Source organism: Epinephelus fuscoguttatus, linkage group LG8 (genome assembly GCF_011397635.1).
Source record: "Epinephelus fuscoguttatus linkage group LG8, E.fuscoguttatus.final_Chr_v1".
NCBI lineage: Eukaryota > Metazoa > Chordata > Actinopteri > Perciformes > Serranidae > Epinephelus > Epinephelus fuscoguttatus.
This window is the reverse complement of record NC_064759.1, coordinates 22,035,383-22,053,032: the sequence shown is the minus strand read 5'-3', so window position 1 is coordinate 22,053,032 and position 17,650 is coordinate 22,035,383. Positions and strand designations below refer to the sequence as shown.

At 39.8% G+C, this 17,650-nt stretch overlaps 1 protein-coding gene across 1 annotated transcript in view; it reads left to right on the top strand.

Moving 5' to 3' along the window:
- si:dkey-199f5.8 (beta-1,4-galactosyltransferase 3) overlaps positions 1–12,416 on the top strand; it is a 29,794-nt gene extending 17,378 nt beyond the window's left edge. The window contains exons 3-7 of the mRNA XM_049583231.1: positions 5,343–5,578; positions 8,246–8,433; positions 8,525–8,647; positions 8,968–9,072; positions 9,220–12,416. Of these exons, the coding sequence (XP_049439188.1) occupies positions 5,343–5,578; positions 8,246–8,433; positions 8,525–8,647; positions 8,968–9,072; positions 9,220–9,466 (899 nt within the window). The 3' untranslated portion in view covers positions 9,467–12,416. The remainder of the gene's footprint in view (positions 1–5,342; positions 5,579–8,245; positions 8,434–8,524; positions 8,648–8,967; positions 9,073–9,219) is intronic.
- Positions 12,417–17,650: the final 5,234 nt, after the last annotated feature.

The following is a 17,650-nucleotide window of genomic DNA, read 5'->3' as shown; positions in this document are numbered from 1 at the left end:
CACTGTAACCTTGCATTCATCTCATTCTCATGAACGCAATATCTCACAAAGAGTTTAAAAGAAATTCTTTAAAGTATCTCAAGAACACCTTAAGGAAATTTCTCTAAATTTGACACAAATGTCCATTTCGACTGAAGAGTAAACTGATTAGAATTATGTGGTTGAAGGTCAAACGCCTTGAGGGAATTTCTTTAAATTTGGCAGAAAGGTTGACTTGGACTTGAGGAAAAATTGATAAGATTTTGATGGTCATAGTTCAAAGGTAAAGTCTGTGACCTCACCTGTCTTATTGTGCTGAACGTAATATCTCAAGAATAACATGAGGGAATTTCTTCAACTTTGGCACAAATGTTCTTTGGGGCTCAACAATGAAAGGATTGGATTTCGGTGGTCAAATGTCAAGGTCACTGTGACCTTGCATCTGTCTCATTCTTGTGAAGACGGTATCTCAAGAACACCTTAAGGAAATTTCTCTAAATTTGACACAAATGTCCATTTTGACTGAAGAGTAAACTGATTAGAATTTTGTGGTCAAAGGTCAAGGTCACTGTGACCTAGCAAAATATGTTTTTGGCCATAACTTAATTTGCTAATTATGACAAAACTTCACACAAGTGTCTGATAGGACATAATAAAATAACAAAGTGCTGTCATTTTATATCTTTATCTATATATAAATGGTCAGAGGTCACCTGCACTGTGACATCATAATGTTCTGCATCTGCTATGAGGGTCCAAAGGACAGAGGGATGTCGTATGCTGTAAAGTCCTCTGAGGCAAATTGTGATTTGTGATACTGGGTTTTAAGATTAAAATTGAATTGAATTGAATTAAATTGCATGGAACGCTTTTCTGGCCAATATTCAATGTCATGTCTCAGGAAAAGAAGGGGAATTTGGTCAGATACTACATTGCTGATACTCATCTTGGGTGCCCATCTTGAAGCTGTGCTGATTATATAGATCATCTGTGCCACTGGGGGGCAATGGGTGTGAAACATCCATGTTTTCACAGACATGGATGTAAACTGTAAGAAAAACTTGACTGGTTCATGGAGGCAAACAACTGCGGGGCAGTAATGCTAGTTTCTTGTCAGCAAAAATCCTGGGAAACCGTATGCGGACCATAAGACAATAGGCAAACATATTGTACTGCTCATGTTAAGCATCGTTGATAATGATGTAGAGGCAAATTAGCGATCATGAAGGGAAATTACAAGCAAGCAGATACATCTTGCTACAATTATCAGTCGTGATGTCCCTTTGCTGCTTAAGCCTCTGTTTCCGTATGGAGGAAAGTGCACAGTACTTCACTCAGTTAACAGGATTTCCAGACAGCTGTTTGTTTTTGTTCATCTTAATCACAGAATGAATGAAAACTTGCAGAGAAGAAATTTGACCTGTAGGTAACCTGTGATCTTGACCTTAAAAATGAGATTGCTATAAAAAAAATCTTAATTCAAGGTTTACTTACCAGCCATTTTCTGTCATAGCTCCTGCATCTCATCTCCACTAGCTTAATGACAACTAAGCAAAGTCCATCCCCTGGTGAAGACTGTGAGATATGGTTGAAAGCTTGGGTAAAAGAAGGGTAGTAAGTAAGTGGATCTTGTTACATGTCCTCTATTTGAGGTTTGTCATACATTACCTAGACAATCTGATCCTGTGTACTGCTTATTCAGTATGCCTAGGATGCTCTGTCAAAGCAGGCTTAGTTTTCTGTTTTCCAGGCTCTGCCCTCTGCCCCTTTGTTCCCACATTACGTCCAGTAATTTGAAACTACATGGTGATAACTGAGCTAGAAGGCTTTGACTGCTTTCCTAGAAAAAATAATAATAGATAAAGGTCATTTAGGTATTACCTGAACGTTGTGTCAGGCTGATAGAAGTGAGCAGAAACTGGCCAGAGGTTCACAGAAACAAGTATGATGAGGGGAGAATGAAGGGTATTTTTTTATTGCAACAGTCCAAATGCCACTTTCTGACGTTTATCTGGGTCCAGGTAGCAGTAATTTAATCAGATATATCATTAGGAATTATACTGCTGGGAAGTACTGAAAAAAAAAGGTCTGATGATAAAAAATTCAAGGCCATGGCGTCCTTGCTGGTTTCCATCAAATGCTGATAAAATATGCAAGTGGCTGCTAGATTTGCTTCACTCACCAGCACAAAAACAAACAAAAAATTGGTAATTTATTGAGTGCTAGTAGATTATTAAATCCATTAGCCTCAATGGCAGGTGGACTACAAAGTTAATTTCCAACTGGGAATGATCATAAAATATATTATTTGCACTATGTGTGGTATTAAAAAGGTCTTAAAATGTCTTAAATTTAATTTGGTGTACCCTGCAGAACCCTGACTGAAAAAAGTATGAAATTCTCACATTCCAGAAGCTGGAACAACAGTTGTTTTGCCTTTGTTTAAAATGATTATTCGACAATTAAAATTGTCATTTTTGATTGATTGCTTTAGCGCCCTACTCGGTTAACTTGATAACCTTAGCTAGATAATACCTTGCCTATCTTCAGGGCTCCCATGGTCAAGGAAAACCTGGAAAAGTCACGGAATTTCTTGATCACATTTTCCAGTCATGGAATTAGTAAAAAAAAAAAGTTGAAAGTTTGGGAAAAGTTATGGAATTTTGTTTTGTGTAATGCAATTCTTACAGTAATCATCTGTGGATAACCTTACACTTGATGCAACAAAACGGCAGATTTATTTTCTGTAGCTGTTGACGTAAAGTAGCTCACTATGTGACATTTTGTTTACATATCACATAAGTTTTGTTTTTTTTTTTTGTTTTTTTTTTAATTCCCCCCCCACATTCTGTCTCCCCCTTCATGTACAGTGGTGGAAAAAAGTTTTCGGACACCCCATGCATTTGTGAAATATTGCATTAAGAATCACTCTTAGGTCTTGAAGTGCAATTTCTTTTAGTACAGTCACAGCCAAAATACTAAATAAATCCTAAAAAAGCCATTAAAAACTTAAAATTGATTGGTTCCATAAAAATACGAGAAAGAAAAAAAAGAAAGTTTGAGTATTGGGTCATTTTGGTACCAGTGATGAAGGTCGTTCTTTTTATTAAAAGACACAATTTTTGTTGCCAAGCTTTGTGTCTACATAAAGCCAGCACATTTGAAAGCTCTTCAGACACAAAAATGGCTAAAACAAGGAACCTAATGCAGGAAACACGCCTGAAGATAAAGATTCTCAGCCAGGAAGGGTACAGCTGCCGCCAGATAGCCAGGAAGTGCAGATGCAGTCCTTCAGCAGTTGGATACACTCTGTAGAAATACAGACGAACCAACAGCTTGGAAGGCAAACCAAGATCTGGGCGTCCAAGGGTTTCTTCAGCAAGAAATGACCGCATCCTGATCCGCATGTGCAGGCAAAACCGCCGAATGACATCACAGGAGCTTCAGCAGCAGTGGTCAAACCAAACTGGTGCCCAGTGTTCCACCCACACTGTACGTGGCCGACTTTTAGATCATGGCTTAAGGTCCTACAAGGCTATCAAGAAGCCCCTGATCAATGAGAGACAGAGGTTAGCCCGGCGTCGTTGGGCCCAGGCACACAAGAACGTCCAGGAATTGGAAGAAGATTTTGTGGTCAGATGAGTCCAGTTTCCAGCTTTATCTTCCTCCTATTAATGTGAGGGTACGCAGAAGGCCAGGCGAAGCATTATCTCCAGCATGTACAGTACCTACTGTCAAGCATGGTGGAGGCAGTATCATGGTTTGGGGATGCATGAGTGCTGCTGGTGTTGGTCATCTCACTGTCTGTGATGGCACATTGAACTCTACCAAGTATTGTACCATTCTCCAAACCCACATGCTCCCTTCTGCGCGTGCACTGTTCCGTCGAGGTAAAAACTGGATGTTTCAACAAGATAATGCCCCTTGCCACACATCCAAGGCTAGGAGAACTTGGCTGCAGGAGCACAGTATCCAGGTCTTAGAGTGGCCAGCTCAATCCCCGGACATGAGCCCCATTGAAAATCTGTGGTGGATTATCAAAAGGTCTGTTTCAAAGCATAAACCAAAGAATTTAGAAGAATTAAAAGCAGTAATTCAAGAAGAATGGGACAAGATTACCCCTCAACAGTGTGAAAGGCTCGTGGGGAACATGCCAGCCAGGATTAGAGCTCTACTACGTACCAATGGCAGGACTACTAAATATTAATTTGATGATGTGATGGTTTATTTATTTTTTGTTCAGTTTTGAACACATTCTCTGTTATTTGTTGATTTTGATACCGACAATGTTGAGAACTGACATATTGAAACTGTCAAGAATTTAGTTTTGTTAGTTTTTCTTGTAAACAATATACAAAAAAATATAATTTGTATTTGTTTGTATCTGTCTAATGCAGCCACACCTTTTGAAACACAAAAAAGATTTTTCCACAAATATTTCATGATAATATTTGAGATTGTGTAAAATTTTAAGGGTGTCCGAAAACTTTTTTCCACCACTGTATACCAGCTAGCTGAAATTATGTTGTGAATAGAATGAACAGAGTTTGAATCTGATTTGTTTGAAAAACACAGAGCAAGTAGGGCTAGAAATAATATTATGGGTCGTTGAAAAGTGATGGAAAAGTTTTGAAATTTTGTTCATAGAAATGTGTGGTAACCTTGTATCTAGGTTAACTAGATAGGCAAGTTTTTGACATGTGCCTAGTTTTCACATTCTCAGCTACTGTTCTGTGGGGAAAAAATCCAAACTCTACTTTGTAAAATGTAATTTTTTGACAGCATATGTGTCTCTTTATGTACTATAAGCACTAAACACATCATATTTATATCACCTCGTAATATTTTTCTCATCTGCAGTTGTGCCACAGATGAAAAACGGTTATTAACAGCCTTGTACTTTGATTTATATGATTATTTTAAAATTAGATCAGTGTGGAGGTATTGAAAATATGTTGGTATATGTTCGTACAGATTATGATCCAAATGTAACTGAAAGACATCAAAAACCTTGAAAACGTTGAATTCCTAGAAGGAAAACTGTTGTGTCATTTGTGGCCATTTCCAGTGAGATGAGCAGAAGGCATATACAGAGAGTATAAACAGTAAATTTGTGTACTCAGATTGACTGTGCTGTGTAAATCTAACAAAGAGCAATTGTCAGAACTTGTATTGGTACATTTACAAAGCTCTGTGTAAGCATCAGGATGTTTCTTTCCAGGAATGAGTTCAGCACGTGAGGTCATTTAAATGTCATGTTCAAATCATAGCCTCTCATGCTCTGACTTGATTGTTTTCCCGTATGCCTTTAAATGCATCTTGTTTCCTACTAATAATGACAGCGAACCATTTCCTGCTCACAGGTGGGCCGATCCACGTCAGCTTTCCATCAGGGCTCACTCTGTCCGAGGTTGAGAGGAAGAATCCACTGGTGGTGCGAGGAGGACGTTATAGGCCGCCTGACTGTGAGGCGAGGCACCGGACAGCCATCATCATTCCCCACAGACACAGAGAACATCACTTGAAGTTCCTGTTATATTACCTGCATCCTTTTCTGCAGCGGCAACAGCTCAACTATGGAATTTACGTCATTCACCAGGTGAAACACACACAAACAACCAAAGCATATGTTACACACCAAAGGAAGAGTCAAAGGGTGAATAAGGGATTCATTTAACATTTTACCTAGTGTTTTGGTCCTCTCTTGGTAGAAACAAAAGGTAGTTCTTTTGTTGGATATTTACAGCTCTCATCTTGTGATTTGGTATCCACTTCAGTACAGGCTGAATGAAGAGTGCCCTCTAGTGTGCCGTCACTGGATGTGCATGCTAGAGAATAAGAAAGTGGCTTAAAGGGTTTAATCTCCTTTGCTGCTTGTAACAATCCAGTCATGTTTACTTCTCAGCACTTTATCTTTAACACCTCTTGAGCTGGATTTTGCATTGCATAGCCACCTGGTGGAATCTTTCCTTTTAATGATTTGACTTGTCTCTACTTAGCAGATACCTCAAAAAAGGCCTAGTAAGTTGATTGCCAGCTAAAAATGAATGTATTTAGTTTTCTGGCCTTCCGGAAAATATACAGTTGATGTACGTTATGTAGTAATTTATTCTAAGGATGGGAGAAATTGATTCTTAGGTGCATTGCAATGTAGACGTGGATGATTCAGCATCAATTAACAAATGTCAGTAATCAATTATGTAAATGTTTGTTTGTAACATGATGTTAATGGAACAAAAGAGGTGGAACTCAACTGCGAAATCAGTGTAGCACCCGGACAGTCTACAGTGCAGATGAGCTAAAGTTAACGTGTACTAATTCATCTTCACACAAGACAGCGGTTGCAAGCTTGTTTCAGTTTAATGTCTAAATAATTACATTTGTGAGGCGAACATGAAGTATATTGTATATATTGAAGTATATAGACTTACATTAACGAGAGGAGCAGTGATCAGCATGTAAACCAGCTTACCAACACACGCTGCAGCATTAGCCAATTTAAAATACCTCTGTGGTGAAGAAAATAACTCTCTGCTAAGTTTGTTTTACCTCAAAAACCCTGTGCCTGGCCTGCCCAGTGTCTTGGCTTTCACTAGTATTAACGAAGAGAGAGGCTGCTTGCAGCTCCTCTGCTGGCATAATGTAAATAACAACACAGCGGCTGCGGCTGAGCACTCCGCCTCCCCCTCATGTTATTCTTATCCACACGGAAGAATGTGAGGTGCTTTCAAATTCACATAAAAAGGATGCAGACCATATATTATTGAATAGAAGGTGAATTGCGTACTGTTTCATGGGAAATATTACAGTAGGCTGTGCCAACACTGGATCCCATATATATATGTATATCCCACAACAGACAAGCGTGAGCATCCGTAGATGGATACAATCCAACTGGCAACCCCGATTCAAAAGTGAGGGTAAGGATGTAGGTTGAAGAGGAAAGGGACCTGGACAAGAGCCACACTGTATGCAAGTAAAATAATCTGTTTATTTAATTATGGATCACCAAAAATACCATATGCTATACTTTAAAAGAAAGAGAAAAATAAATCGTGTTGACATCAAACATTTTGATGCACTGTGATGCATCAATAATCGTTTTTATTATCGAATCGTCACCCTCTGAATCGTAATCGAATCAAATTGTGAAGTGCCCTGAGATTCCCAGCCCAAATTTATTTGGATAACTGAGAAAGGTCTGCTGGTTGTTGGATATAAGACAATGGCTAAGGATAGGAATGGAGAACCAGTTCCATACTGGTATGTATACCTCCAGGCCTATCAATTTGGCGTGTTTTTCTGACAGCTGCGCATTACAAAACAATGATGTCAAACCCATGTGTCTGTGCTGCTGGCAATGGGCAACAAGGAGTAATGGTGGAGACGCAGTGTTGCTTAATTTCACATAAAAAAAGATGACAACATTACAGCTTGTAATGTCTGCAAAATGATCTTTTCAAGTAGCAATATGCTGAAACATTTTTCTACATGACATAGGTTGAAATTCCAGGAATGGCATGTATTTGACACTCTACTACATGTGTCACTGCTTTTTACCCAAGCAGCATGTCAGTTAGCAAAAGTAAATATCCTGAGGTATAATAATATTAACAACACACAGGCAGGCTTAGCAGGTTTTTGCTTTGACTAAGAAAATGATTTAACAGTGGAGGTTTAGCACACCTGAGTCACATGCATGCCTACTACATTTTACTATTGTGCTGTTTCTACACTGTTCAGACTCAGAGGAAATAAAGCAGTTGGTTTGACGATGAAAACCTGACTGACTTTTTTCAATCAATTAGGGAATTGGTAGAGAATCTGAATGATCTATTTTCTATATCCCACACTGACAAGCCAGAAGTTATCACTTCATTCCAAACTGATTTGTCAAATGTTGTGGCAAATTACACTCTTTTGAAGTAACTCTATCCTGGAAGTTCAAAAAATGTCTCTAGAATGTGAAGGAAGTATCCCAGTCATGCCCAGACATAGCCAGTTGTTTCCTCATGGCAAAAGCTGGTTTCCAACCAGTAGAGGGCAGTCACTATGCATATTCCTAACACAATATGTAAAATGCAAATACTTTGCACAAAATGCTAAGCTTTGGACCTGAATCCATTAACAACACTACTGAATACCCATATACATTGGTTTTGAGGTGATTAAAATGGTTTTGAGGTGTTGTTACTCTTTAAATAGACTGGTGTGTAAGGTGAGGTCGTTGCTACTCTGACATCAAGTGTCGGCATTTACTCCCCAGGCGGGAAACTACACTTTCAACAGGGCCAAGTTGATGAACGTGGGTTTCCGTGAGGCCATGAAGGAAGAAGACTGGGACTGTCTCTTCTTTCATGATGTGGACCTCATTCCAGAGGACGATCGCAACACATACATCTGCGACTCCAACCCCAAGCATGCAGCCATCGCCATGGACAAGTTTGGCTACAAGTATGTCCTTTCTTGTTTGTGTCCATCAAATGGATTGCTCCTCACACACAGTCATGTTTAATATTTTTTTGTTTGAAATGATCATCTCCAGGCTTCCGTACAAGATGTACTTTGGAGGAGTGTCAGCTCTGACGCCACTGCACTACCTCAAAATGAACGGCTTTCCCAACAACTACTGGGGCTGGGGTGGAGAGGATGATGATATTGGAGTCAGGTGAGAATAGTTTTGGCAAGATTCCCCCAAGAATGGGAGGTTCTACTGTGGAAGGAATGTGTCTGTAGCCAGTCAGACATTGACATTTCCAGTTTCCAAGCTCTGATATTACATTGATACTTAACACTAGGGATGTCTTGATCCGATCGCAGACATCGGTGTCAGGGTAGATCCAGGGTAGGGCTTGATCGGGACATCCTTGATTAACACTAACCAAATACAACTGTCAGTTAACAACAAATTCCTGTTGGTCAGACACCAGATGTGTGGGACTCAGTTGAACTGTGTGAAAGACTGACATTTGTTTTTGGTCCTCTCAGAGTGTCTCTGGGGGGGATGTATATCACTCGTCCATCGCTGAGGGTCGGCCGGTACAAGATGATCAAACACAAGCTGGACAAAGGCAACGATGTGAACCCAAAGAGGTACGGTATTTGCAGACTCAAAAAATCTGAAATATGTTGAGGTCAAGGGGAAAAACTGCACTGCTTGATCATAGATGGAAACAGCAGAAAGTAAAAGTAAAATGGGCGCAGCCTTCAGTCTGTTCTGTCTTTGCTCTCCGTTTAAAGGTTCAACATGCTGGCCAAGACACGGCAGACCTGGAAGTTGGATGGGATGAACACCGTTGAATATGAGACAATCTCAAAGCAATACCTGCCCCTCTACACCAACATCACTGTCAACATCGGCACTGAGGCCGGTCTACATCCACCTCCCCCAACACAACCTCCTCCTGCCAAAGCTGTAGGCAAAGAAGCTGCTGAAGTCTCAGCAAAAGGACCAGCCAAACTCAAAGAGGGCCACTCAGAGGAATAGTCCAAGAGACTGCTAATCAAGTTTCACCCTGCCATAACTTCAATGGGATAATCCTCTGGGTACAAGCTGTACGATGGTGGTTTTTCTCCTCACTCACCTGGAGTTTTTGCCCATTTTAAGCTTTCGTCAGTTTGTGGAGAATCAACATCGTATTGCCTGCAGACAGTGGGACGCTCATCTGGGTGATTAAAAAAAAAACAATTGACTTGAAGTTCTCAACCCTTAGTTGATGGCTCTCCACCTTGGTTCCTGTCACATCACTGATTCTTCTTCCAGGGGAGCCAGAGTGAAGAGTGAAGGGTAAAAGATGGACTCTATGAGTTTATATATCTACAGCGCTGTGGTCGCTGGTTAAACCTTGTGATGCCTTAGAAGCTTGTTCTTTTTTGTCTTTTCACTCATACCTTACATTATTTAGAATATTGGGTTTAATAGAGCAGTAGCTGCGATTTCCAGCAGTCACACTCATTTTTTGTCTCAACGCCAATGAATATGAGTAAAATGGAGACAGTTTCTTGTTTCCAGTTGAGTGTGAGAGGCTGCTACCACGAGTGCTGAATGACGGAACTTGACAGATTTGTGTATTACTGTTATTATTATGACTGCTTCTGACATAACAGCGCACATATCCTGTCTGCACATATCTGGGGTCTCATTAAGGAAGCTCCCACATAGAGATGCTGAACTATATCCATTTGTCTATCAAAAGATAGATTAAATCTTTCTATTGTTATGGACACTCTACACAAACATTTGCCTTCTATCATGTTCAGTAGAATCACCAGTGCGAATGTGCGTGAGCGTTTTAAGTTCTGCACATCAAGGCCAACGTACAGTTCCTCTGTGTAGCGTGTATTTTAGTGCATTCAGTTCAGCCTTTCAAATTTCAGCATATCCAATATCTACTACATTTGATCGGTTTTCTTTTTTGCGTGTTTTCGTGTATTTGCCTTTATCAAATAGAGCAGGTCCTGGCAACGGTTATCAGTCTTCTGCCTTCAGATGAGTTTGAGATTCACATCAAAATGGAGTCTGTTTTGCTTAACTTGTCCTTACGTATACGTTGACTATGTGCAGTGTACTATATATGTCATGTTTATGTGTCCCTCAAGAATGCTGGCCTTCTCCCTTAACAGATGATATGCAGTCCATCTTTATAACATGTTTTGCCCATCTCCTGTTCTTGATCTATACATATCATTGAGAAATACACTAGAAAGGGTTTTTTCTCAACACAGAAAAGGAGTAAAAAACTAGAGATCATTTTGCAATGAGTTCACACCAGCCACTCTGCAACTAAGTGGGGTGCAGCGTCCCTTCCCTAATTTCTACCCCCGTACTAACTGCTTGGATTTCACCGATTTTCAGCCTTTGTTGTGATCTTAACTACACCTGTAAAGTTTTGTGACTGCATCTTGTATGAATGTGATGTTACCATGTTGACAAATTCTGTCCACAGACAGACATATAAACACTAGGCAAGGTACTTAAAATAGCTTCTTTGGTAGTTCCCACTACAGCAGGTGTCTCCACCTTTGTGAAAATGTACTCAAAATCAGAGATTTGTCACCAATATATTTCTCATTATATGTAAGGCGCAGGTAGGTTTGTCAAAAATGAAACGGTCTGTTTCTCTTTTTTTCTTGAAACCTTTTACGGTTCATGAAAATTGACCCCGTCTCTCAGCGACGTGGCTGGTGTGAAATGCTGTTCTGTAACAAGTTATCACATGAAGACATCTGCCATTTCCATTCCAGTAGAGCCCATGTACTGCATGTCGACTCTCCGCCCTCCTCTTCACTCTTTTTCCCCCACTCTTGACAGATTTGATTGTAAACAGGAGAAAAAGAAACAGTCCCTTCATACTGTGAGGGTGACTTTACTGGCAGGTGAACAGGCTGAAACCAAAGACGACTGTACGGAAAGCTGTGATGCTGGATAAAAAGTGTATGTGTGTGTGTGTGTGTGTGTGTGTGTGTGTATGTATACAGTATACTTCATATGTCATGAATGATTTCTGTAACACTGTGCTATTCTTATTTTAATGGATGGGCCTATCACCACTTCCTGTCAATACTTGTAGCATCTTTCGATTCTGTGTTCAAAGGATCTCCAAACCAACACATCTTCGGATTTCTCAAATTTAACAAACCACAGAGGAAGAAAATGTTTGTCTTCAGCAAAGGGATGATGATAGTTCATGGTTAATGGTTTTTTTTTTCTTCTTCTTCTTTTTCAAACGCTGTACTGAAAAGTTATTTTTATCTTCTTGTCATTGTGGTATTTGTCTGCTGACGTGGACAAGACGAGCTCTGAGAGTGGTTGCCTGTGATTTACATAAATAGATGAGTATATACTTGTTATCATGTTGATGTGAATTCATATTCAAATCCTATGGCCTTAGCAACACACAGTACTAGTATTTGAATACTTGGTCACTAATACAATAGCATCTTTATATCCAGACTAAATATGCATGGCAACAAACCTATTAGTGAGGGAATGTACTGAGCACAATGTGGAGATGATACATATCAGTGCTTATCTAGAAAATACGAAGCATGCTGAAGTGTCTGTGTTGTCAACTGGAAACGTGTAATTGTGACTGAAAATGCAAGTTTCCATCTGCTGAACGGAATGATCCTCGCTGTTTAATTTGAGGATGAAAATGTACAAAGGAAGCTTTTATTCCCAAAGTCACAATGTACAGATTCCATCATTTACTCTGTAACACTTGACCTGAGGTTCTGGGGTTTTTATTTAAAGCTACTTTATGTTTGATCTGACTCCGTTCTGATGTGGATAAGCTCAGCAGCAATAGAAAGCCGTCATCACAGGGTAGTACTGAAGCAACCAAGGGCAATGTGACTTTGTGAGTTATTTCTGCTCTCTTTATGAATTCTGCACAGTCCAGAGTGGCCTTAAATTCATTAATAAACTGATTATTCAAGAGAGTTTTGTTTGGTTTTGATCTTTAAACAAAATGGAGCATGGGTCAGAAGCAATGCATATATTACATGCGAAGTTCAAGTGACGCAAACACAAATATATACGTACTAGGCCATACCCATTGAGTACAGCATACCATACCATGACTTAATCATACCAAAAATGAGAAAAAAACAACAACATTGGGCCACAGGGGGAGCCACAGCAATCGGTCGCATTTTAGCCATTTTTAAGCATTTTTCTGTTGTTATAGCGCCACCCAGTTGCCAATTAGAGTTAAATTTCTCCACTCACCTTGAAGCGTCCTGTTCAACATATCTACCAAGTTTAGTAAAAAATCAATATGGCGGTTAGGCCTAGATAAGAAATTGGCTCTCTAGCGCCCCCATTTTGTTTGATGGGGTCAATAATGGAGGGGTCCCCTCAGATTATGTGTGGTCATATACCTACAAAGTCGCGTGGTGATCGGTGAAACCCTTGAGATGTTATACACCTTTATGTGATGAGCCACGCCCTCCGCAATATTCATTACCTTATAGAGGCTCAGTTTTAGTAAGTTTTCCAACTTTTGCCAAGAGGGAACTTTAGATATTGGTCCCTAGATTATGTTCACCGAGTTTCATGCAGATCGGTCAAACTTCCTAGAAAGAGATCGATTTGAAGTGTATTCTGAGCTCCTGATAACAATTAATTTGAACAAATGTATGTATTTCTAGTAAAATCTCCAAGCCTTTCAGTATTTCTGAGGTCTTGGAACATAAGCAGACCATTTCAAATTTTAATTTAAGGACAAACTTTCGACTCATTTCTGCTCCGCTCATTGAAAAAATGTAGCCACCACGTGAAAACATTGGAGCTCCTACATGCTGTTAACTGTCAAGGCTGTTTCCCATAAACGGGCCCAAACTTAACTTACTCCTGTTGGATTACATACATAGTCTTCCAACTTGCAAGAGTGAAGAGTATAGACGTCAGAGTTTCTTTGTAATAAAAAAAGATGAACAGAGTAAAAACATATTGAGACAGGAAAAGTTGGAAAAAAAACCTGAAGGAGAATAAAATTAATATTACACCATAACAACTCATATAAATGACAAAGGAAAGCAAAACATCTCTTGTGTTTATTTTTGTCCATTTTTAACAAGCCATGTCACTGACAGACACATTGAGTATATAGTCAAAATGCATCGTCACATAACGGCATACATTATTTCATAAGTAACACATGTACTGTGTCCCAAACACCAAAATTACCATTTCAGTGTTTTATTTTTGGGACATTTATTCCAAAGCAGTTATTACAAGAACTTTATTTATACATAGTCCTTTTTAAACAGATAAAAATGTGCTGGAGGAAACTAAGAACTCAGAGAAAGTAAACAAAATAAATCCTGCACAAAGCTGCTTATTTCACGTAATCATATTTTTACACTGATTTAGTATCATTACAGTTTTAAAATCAGAGTATATGTCACCACATATGAGCTTGGCAGACTCATCCCATAATGAAACAGTATAGTTCTCTTCTTTAAAATGAACCCTTCTTACATTTGGACATAAGACTTTCAGGAGAAATAGTCTATCCCATGTATCAACCACCAAAATGAGTTTGATAGTAAAAATTAAAAACTAGAAAGACACAGTGTACTAATGTCTCCCCCCAACCCCTATATTTACAATGTCTAGTGTCCCCATGTTGGACAATCAACTCAAAACAACCAAGAAACCACGCTACACTTAGAAAGTAAACTACCAATACTGTAGCCTCTACATAGATAAAGCTCCTCTCCAGGCATTGATTAAAGGAATACTTCACCCACCCATTTGTATGTCAGTTACTCACCCCGTGCTGAGTTGAATACATGACAATAACTTTATTTTCGCATGCCTCCACGGCGAACGAAGAATCCAAAAAGGGTGACAATTCTTGATGAATTGAAGTCATAGGGGAGCGAGTTTAACAACAGCAAAACTATATCAAAACGTCCATTTACACACTGTCACACAACTCGTGCAGAAAATCCAAGTCTCATTCATCTAGCTGTGTGTTAAGTATTTGCCAGAGGCATGGATTTTTGCTAAAACCTTAACAGTTTACCGTGAAGGCATTTAACAAAAACAAATTTTCCTTGCAATTTCAGCATAACACAGGGTAAGAAATTCGTAAACACATTATATTTTCAGGGATGAAGTGTTTGTTTAAACTCCTAAAAACTCATCTCTGTTCAACACAGATACAGGTGTCTAAGTTGCCTTATAAAGTCTTAGATGTAACTCTGCACCTTAGCCTTATTTATATGCAAATTACATATGCCTACCAGCCATCAGCTGCAGTTTGAGCGTACCTGCTCACCTTCGACTCTGCTCATCAAACACACAAATCCCTGCTTGTAAATGGTCTAGATAAAATCTGCTCATTACAGCTATTAATGTCTTGTTAATGTTGTTGGATAAATGTTGATCCCCACCTAAACTTAGCTTGCAAAATACCGACACATAGCTGCACTAGGCTTCCCCTCTGATACCTCTCGTTTCACTGTAGCCAGTGGTGTAGTGGTAGTTGATAAGGCGGGTGTACTACTAGATAGATGGGTAGATTACCAAGGAGGAAGTAGGAATACTCTCCTATATGTTCCAGTGGCTTTTTGGCTGATCAGTGGCTATACTGTAAATGTTCAGACAAAGAGGTGGATGTACCCCATGTAGCTCTGTACACCCTCCACTACTAAGTGGCATGTAGAGCTTGGAAATTTTCAATTCCTAGAGGAGCTAATCCTCTAGTGCATGTCGATCCTCAGATGTTACTCTTGTCCACCAAGCATCAAGTGGTCTGCCACCCCTCATTCGCACTTCTCCCTGTATGGTTGACTTCCGTTTCCCCCCATGGCCAAACTGAGCATAATTAAACTCAACAGTGCCATTGGAGGGTAAATTACGTGGCAAATGGAAATTTGGAGGCAAACCAAGAGATCCAAAGCCACTATCCGTTTCCCCACTGCTCTGATACTGCTGGACTGACATGTAAGGAGGACTGGACATTGAATTGCGTCTATCTGCGACTCTCCCTGCCTCTCTTATTTCATCAATGACCTCTGCCATAGTGGCCCTCGGTACTGGACTGCCATCCAACATCCTGGTGACCACGTCACAGTAAAGATTTCCCCTCAGAGTATCCTGTATGTAAGCAGGGCTTGTGTGGTGAAGTCTGTTTCCACTGAGAAGCTCAGCGATTATCTTACCCATCGCCCACACGTCTGAGCGTTGGTCGCGCTGACCCGGAGGTATTCTCCGGATCTCTGGAGCGGCATATGCAAGATTCCCCCTATCTTGGGCAGAGTTGAGGCCATCACGGTAAAACTTTGCAAAGTCCAAGTCAATGATCACAGCCCGGAATGTGCTGCCTTCCACCTGCGTGAGATTATTAAAGAAAGAGGAACTGAGGTATTCAACAAAAGGCCTTGTAAGTGACATTCAGAGCATTAATACAGTGGAGTAGTGGCACCCTGAGCAGAGAATGATGTCATGCTACCTCTGTGTGTGTTATAATCTGAGCTTCTCTGTGGTTTGCTGTGGTAAACCAGTCTGCTCGTGAGTGCATGTAAGTGCATGTGTGTATCCCACTAGCTAGCTCATCGCCACAGATCTGCCCTGTGCTTATATGGCGGTTAGCGTTGATAAAGGGATGGCTTTGGTGCAGAAGCGTAGCACCCATCCTCTGGTTCCCCACGGTTAGCACCGTCGGTACTGTTGCTGTTGTTTCCTGCTGTTAATAGAGTTAGCACCGTTAGCTAGTTAGTTATCTCCATGAGAACCATGTGCAGACAACTCATACACTCTAAACTTATTATGTGATGTCATACGAACTCCCTCTGCACAGCCAGTCTCAAGTATAAGGTGCTGGTTGGCTGCAGGAACATCTCAAATCTTAACAAAAATCATCGCACACTGAACTGAGTTACTGTGATTTTATTAAGAGCGAACAACGCGTCACCATTTTTGTTAAGATTTGAGTCATCATGGATGTTTAAGTGACCAGGTGTTCAGCTCCTGTTCACGATCTACAGTCAGAGAGTGAAGTTAAAGGCCCTGAAACATATTTTCTTAATCAGCTTCTTGCTCTGAGAGATGAGGTCTGAGATGGACGCCTGAATTTGAATCAAGACTTAACAGTATATAACTTAAAATGTGATGACAGATGGTGGGTTGTTTGCTTATGTTGCCAGCATTTGTTAAATCGGATCAAACCACGGCCACATTGTGTTGATGAAGTAGATTCACCCAGGAGAAAACTGTTTGACATCAGAAATACATTATTTAGAGACTTTCTGATGCTGACTTGAGTGTGGAGACATTAAGTAGGCATAATTCAGTAATTATTAATAGGGTGACTGGTGGCTTAACATGCAGAGAAAAAAATGGTAGAGCAGTATTTTATGTTAATATTCACCAGTTGACCTGTTAAATGCTACTATTTTTAGCCGCGGTAATGCTGTGGCTCTAGTAATGTCATGTCAGTCAAACTGAAATATGTAAGTATTACAACGACAGTTTGCCATTAAATTTGGTACAGATGTTCCCAGAGGATAAATCCTATTGATGCTGGTAATGCCCTTAATTTTCCTCTAGCCTCTACCATTTTTGTATCATACTGTCCCAGCAGCTGATCATAAAGCCAACAGTAGAACTCTGCTGTAAACTATGTAATATTAACACATAGTAATATTAACAGCCTTTCGTACAAAGAAACCCTTTTGAGGGTTTCTTTGTACGAAAGGCCTCAGACCACGAGTGTCCAATAATCAGTTCAGAGCAGGGCAAATTAAAACTTTTTAAGAATATTTGTTTAATCACAAATGTAAAATTCATACGTACAAATGTAAAATTCATACGTACAAATGTAAAATTCATACATCTCCCAAAGATAAAGTCCTCTTCCCTAGATTTAAGTTCTGTCAAGGGTAAACTCTTAATGGTATGACTTACCTTGTTTTGCTGTGTAGGTTTACGTTCTGCTGCTGAAGAGAAAAGAACCTGCAGGGGCTCTATACATCTCCTTATGTCACAAACCACACCCTGAGGTGAATGAAAATGAAAGTGTTTTTGTCACCAGTAGGTCAAAGTTTACATTTATTCGATGAAAAATCTCCACATCTACTGGCACCACATTTTTCTTCCAACACAATGTAGCCTGATTTTTACTCTAAAAATGATGTATCTCTAAAAAATTTAAGTTCA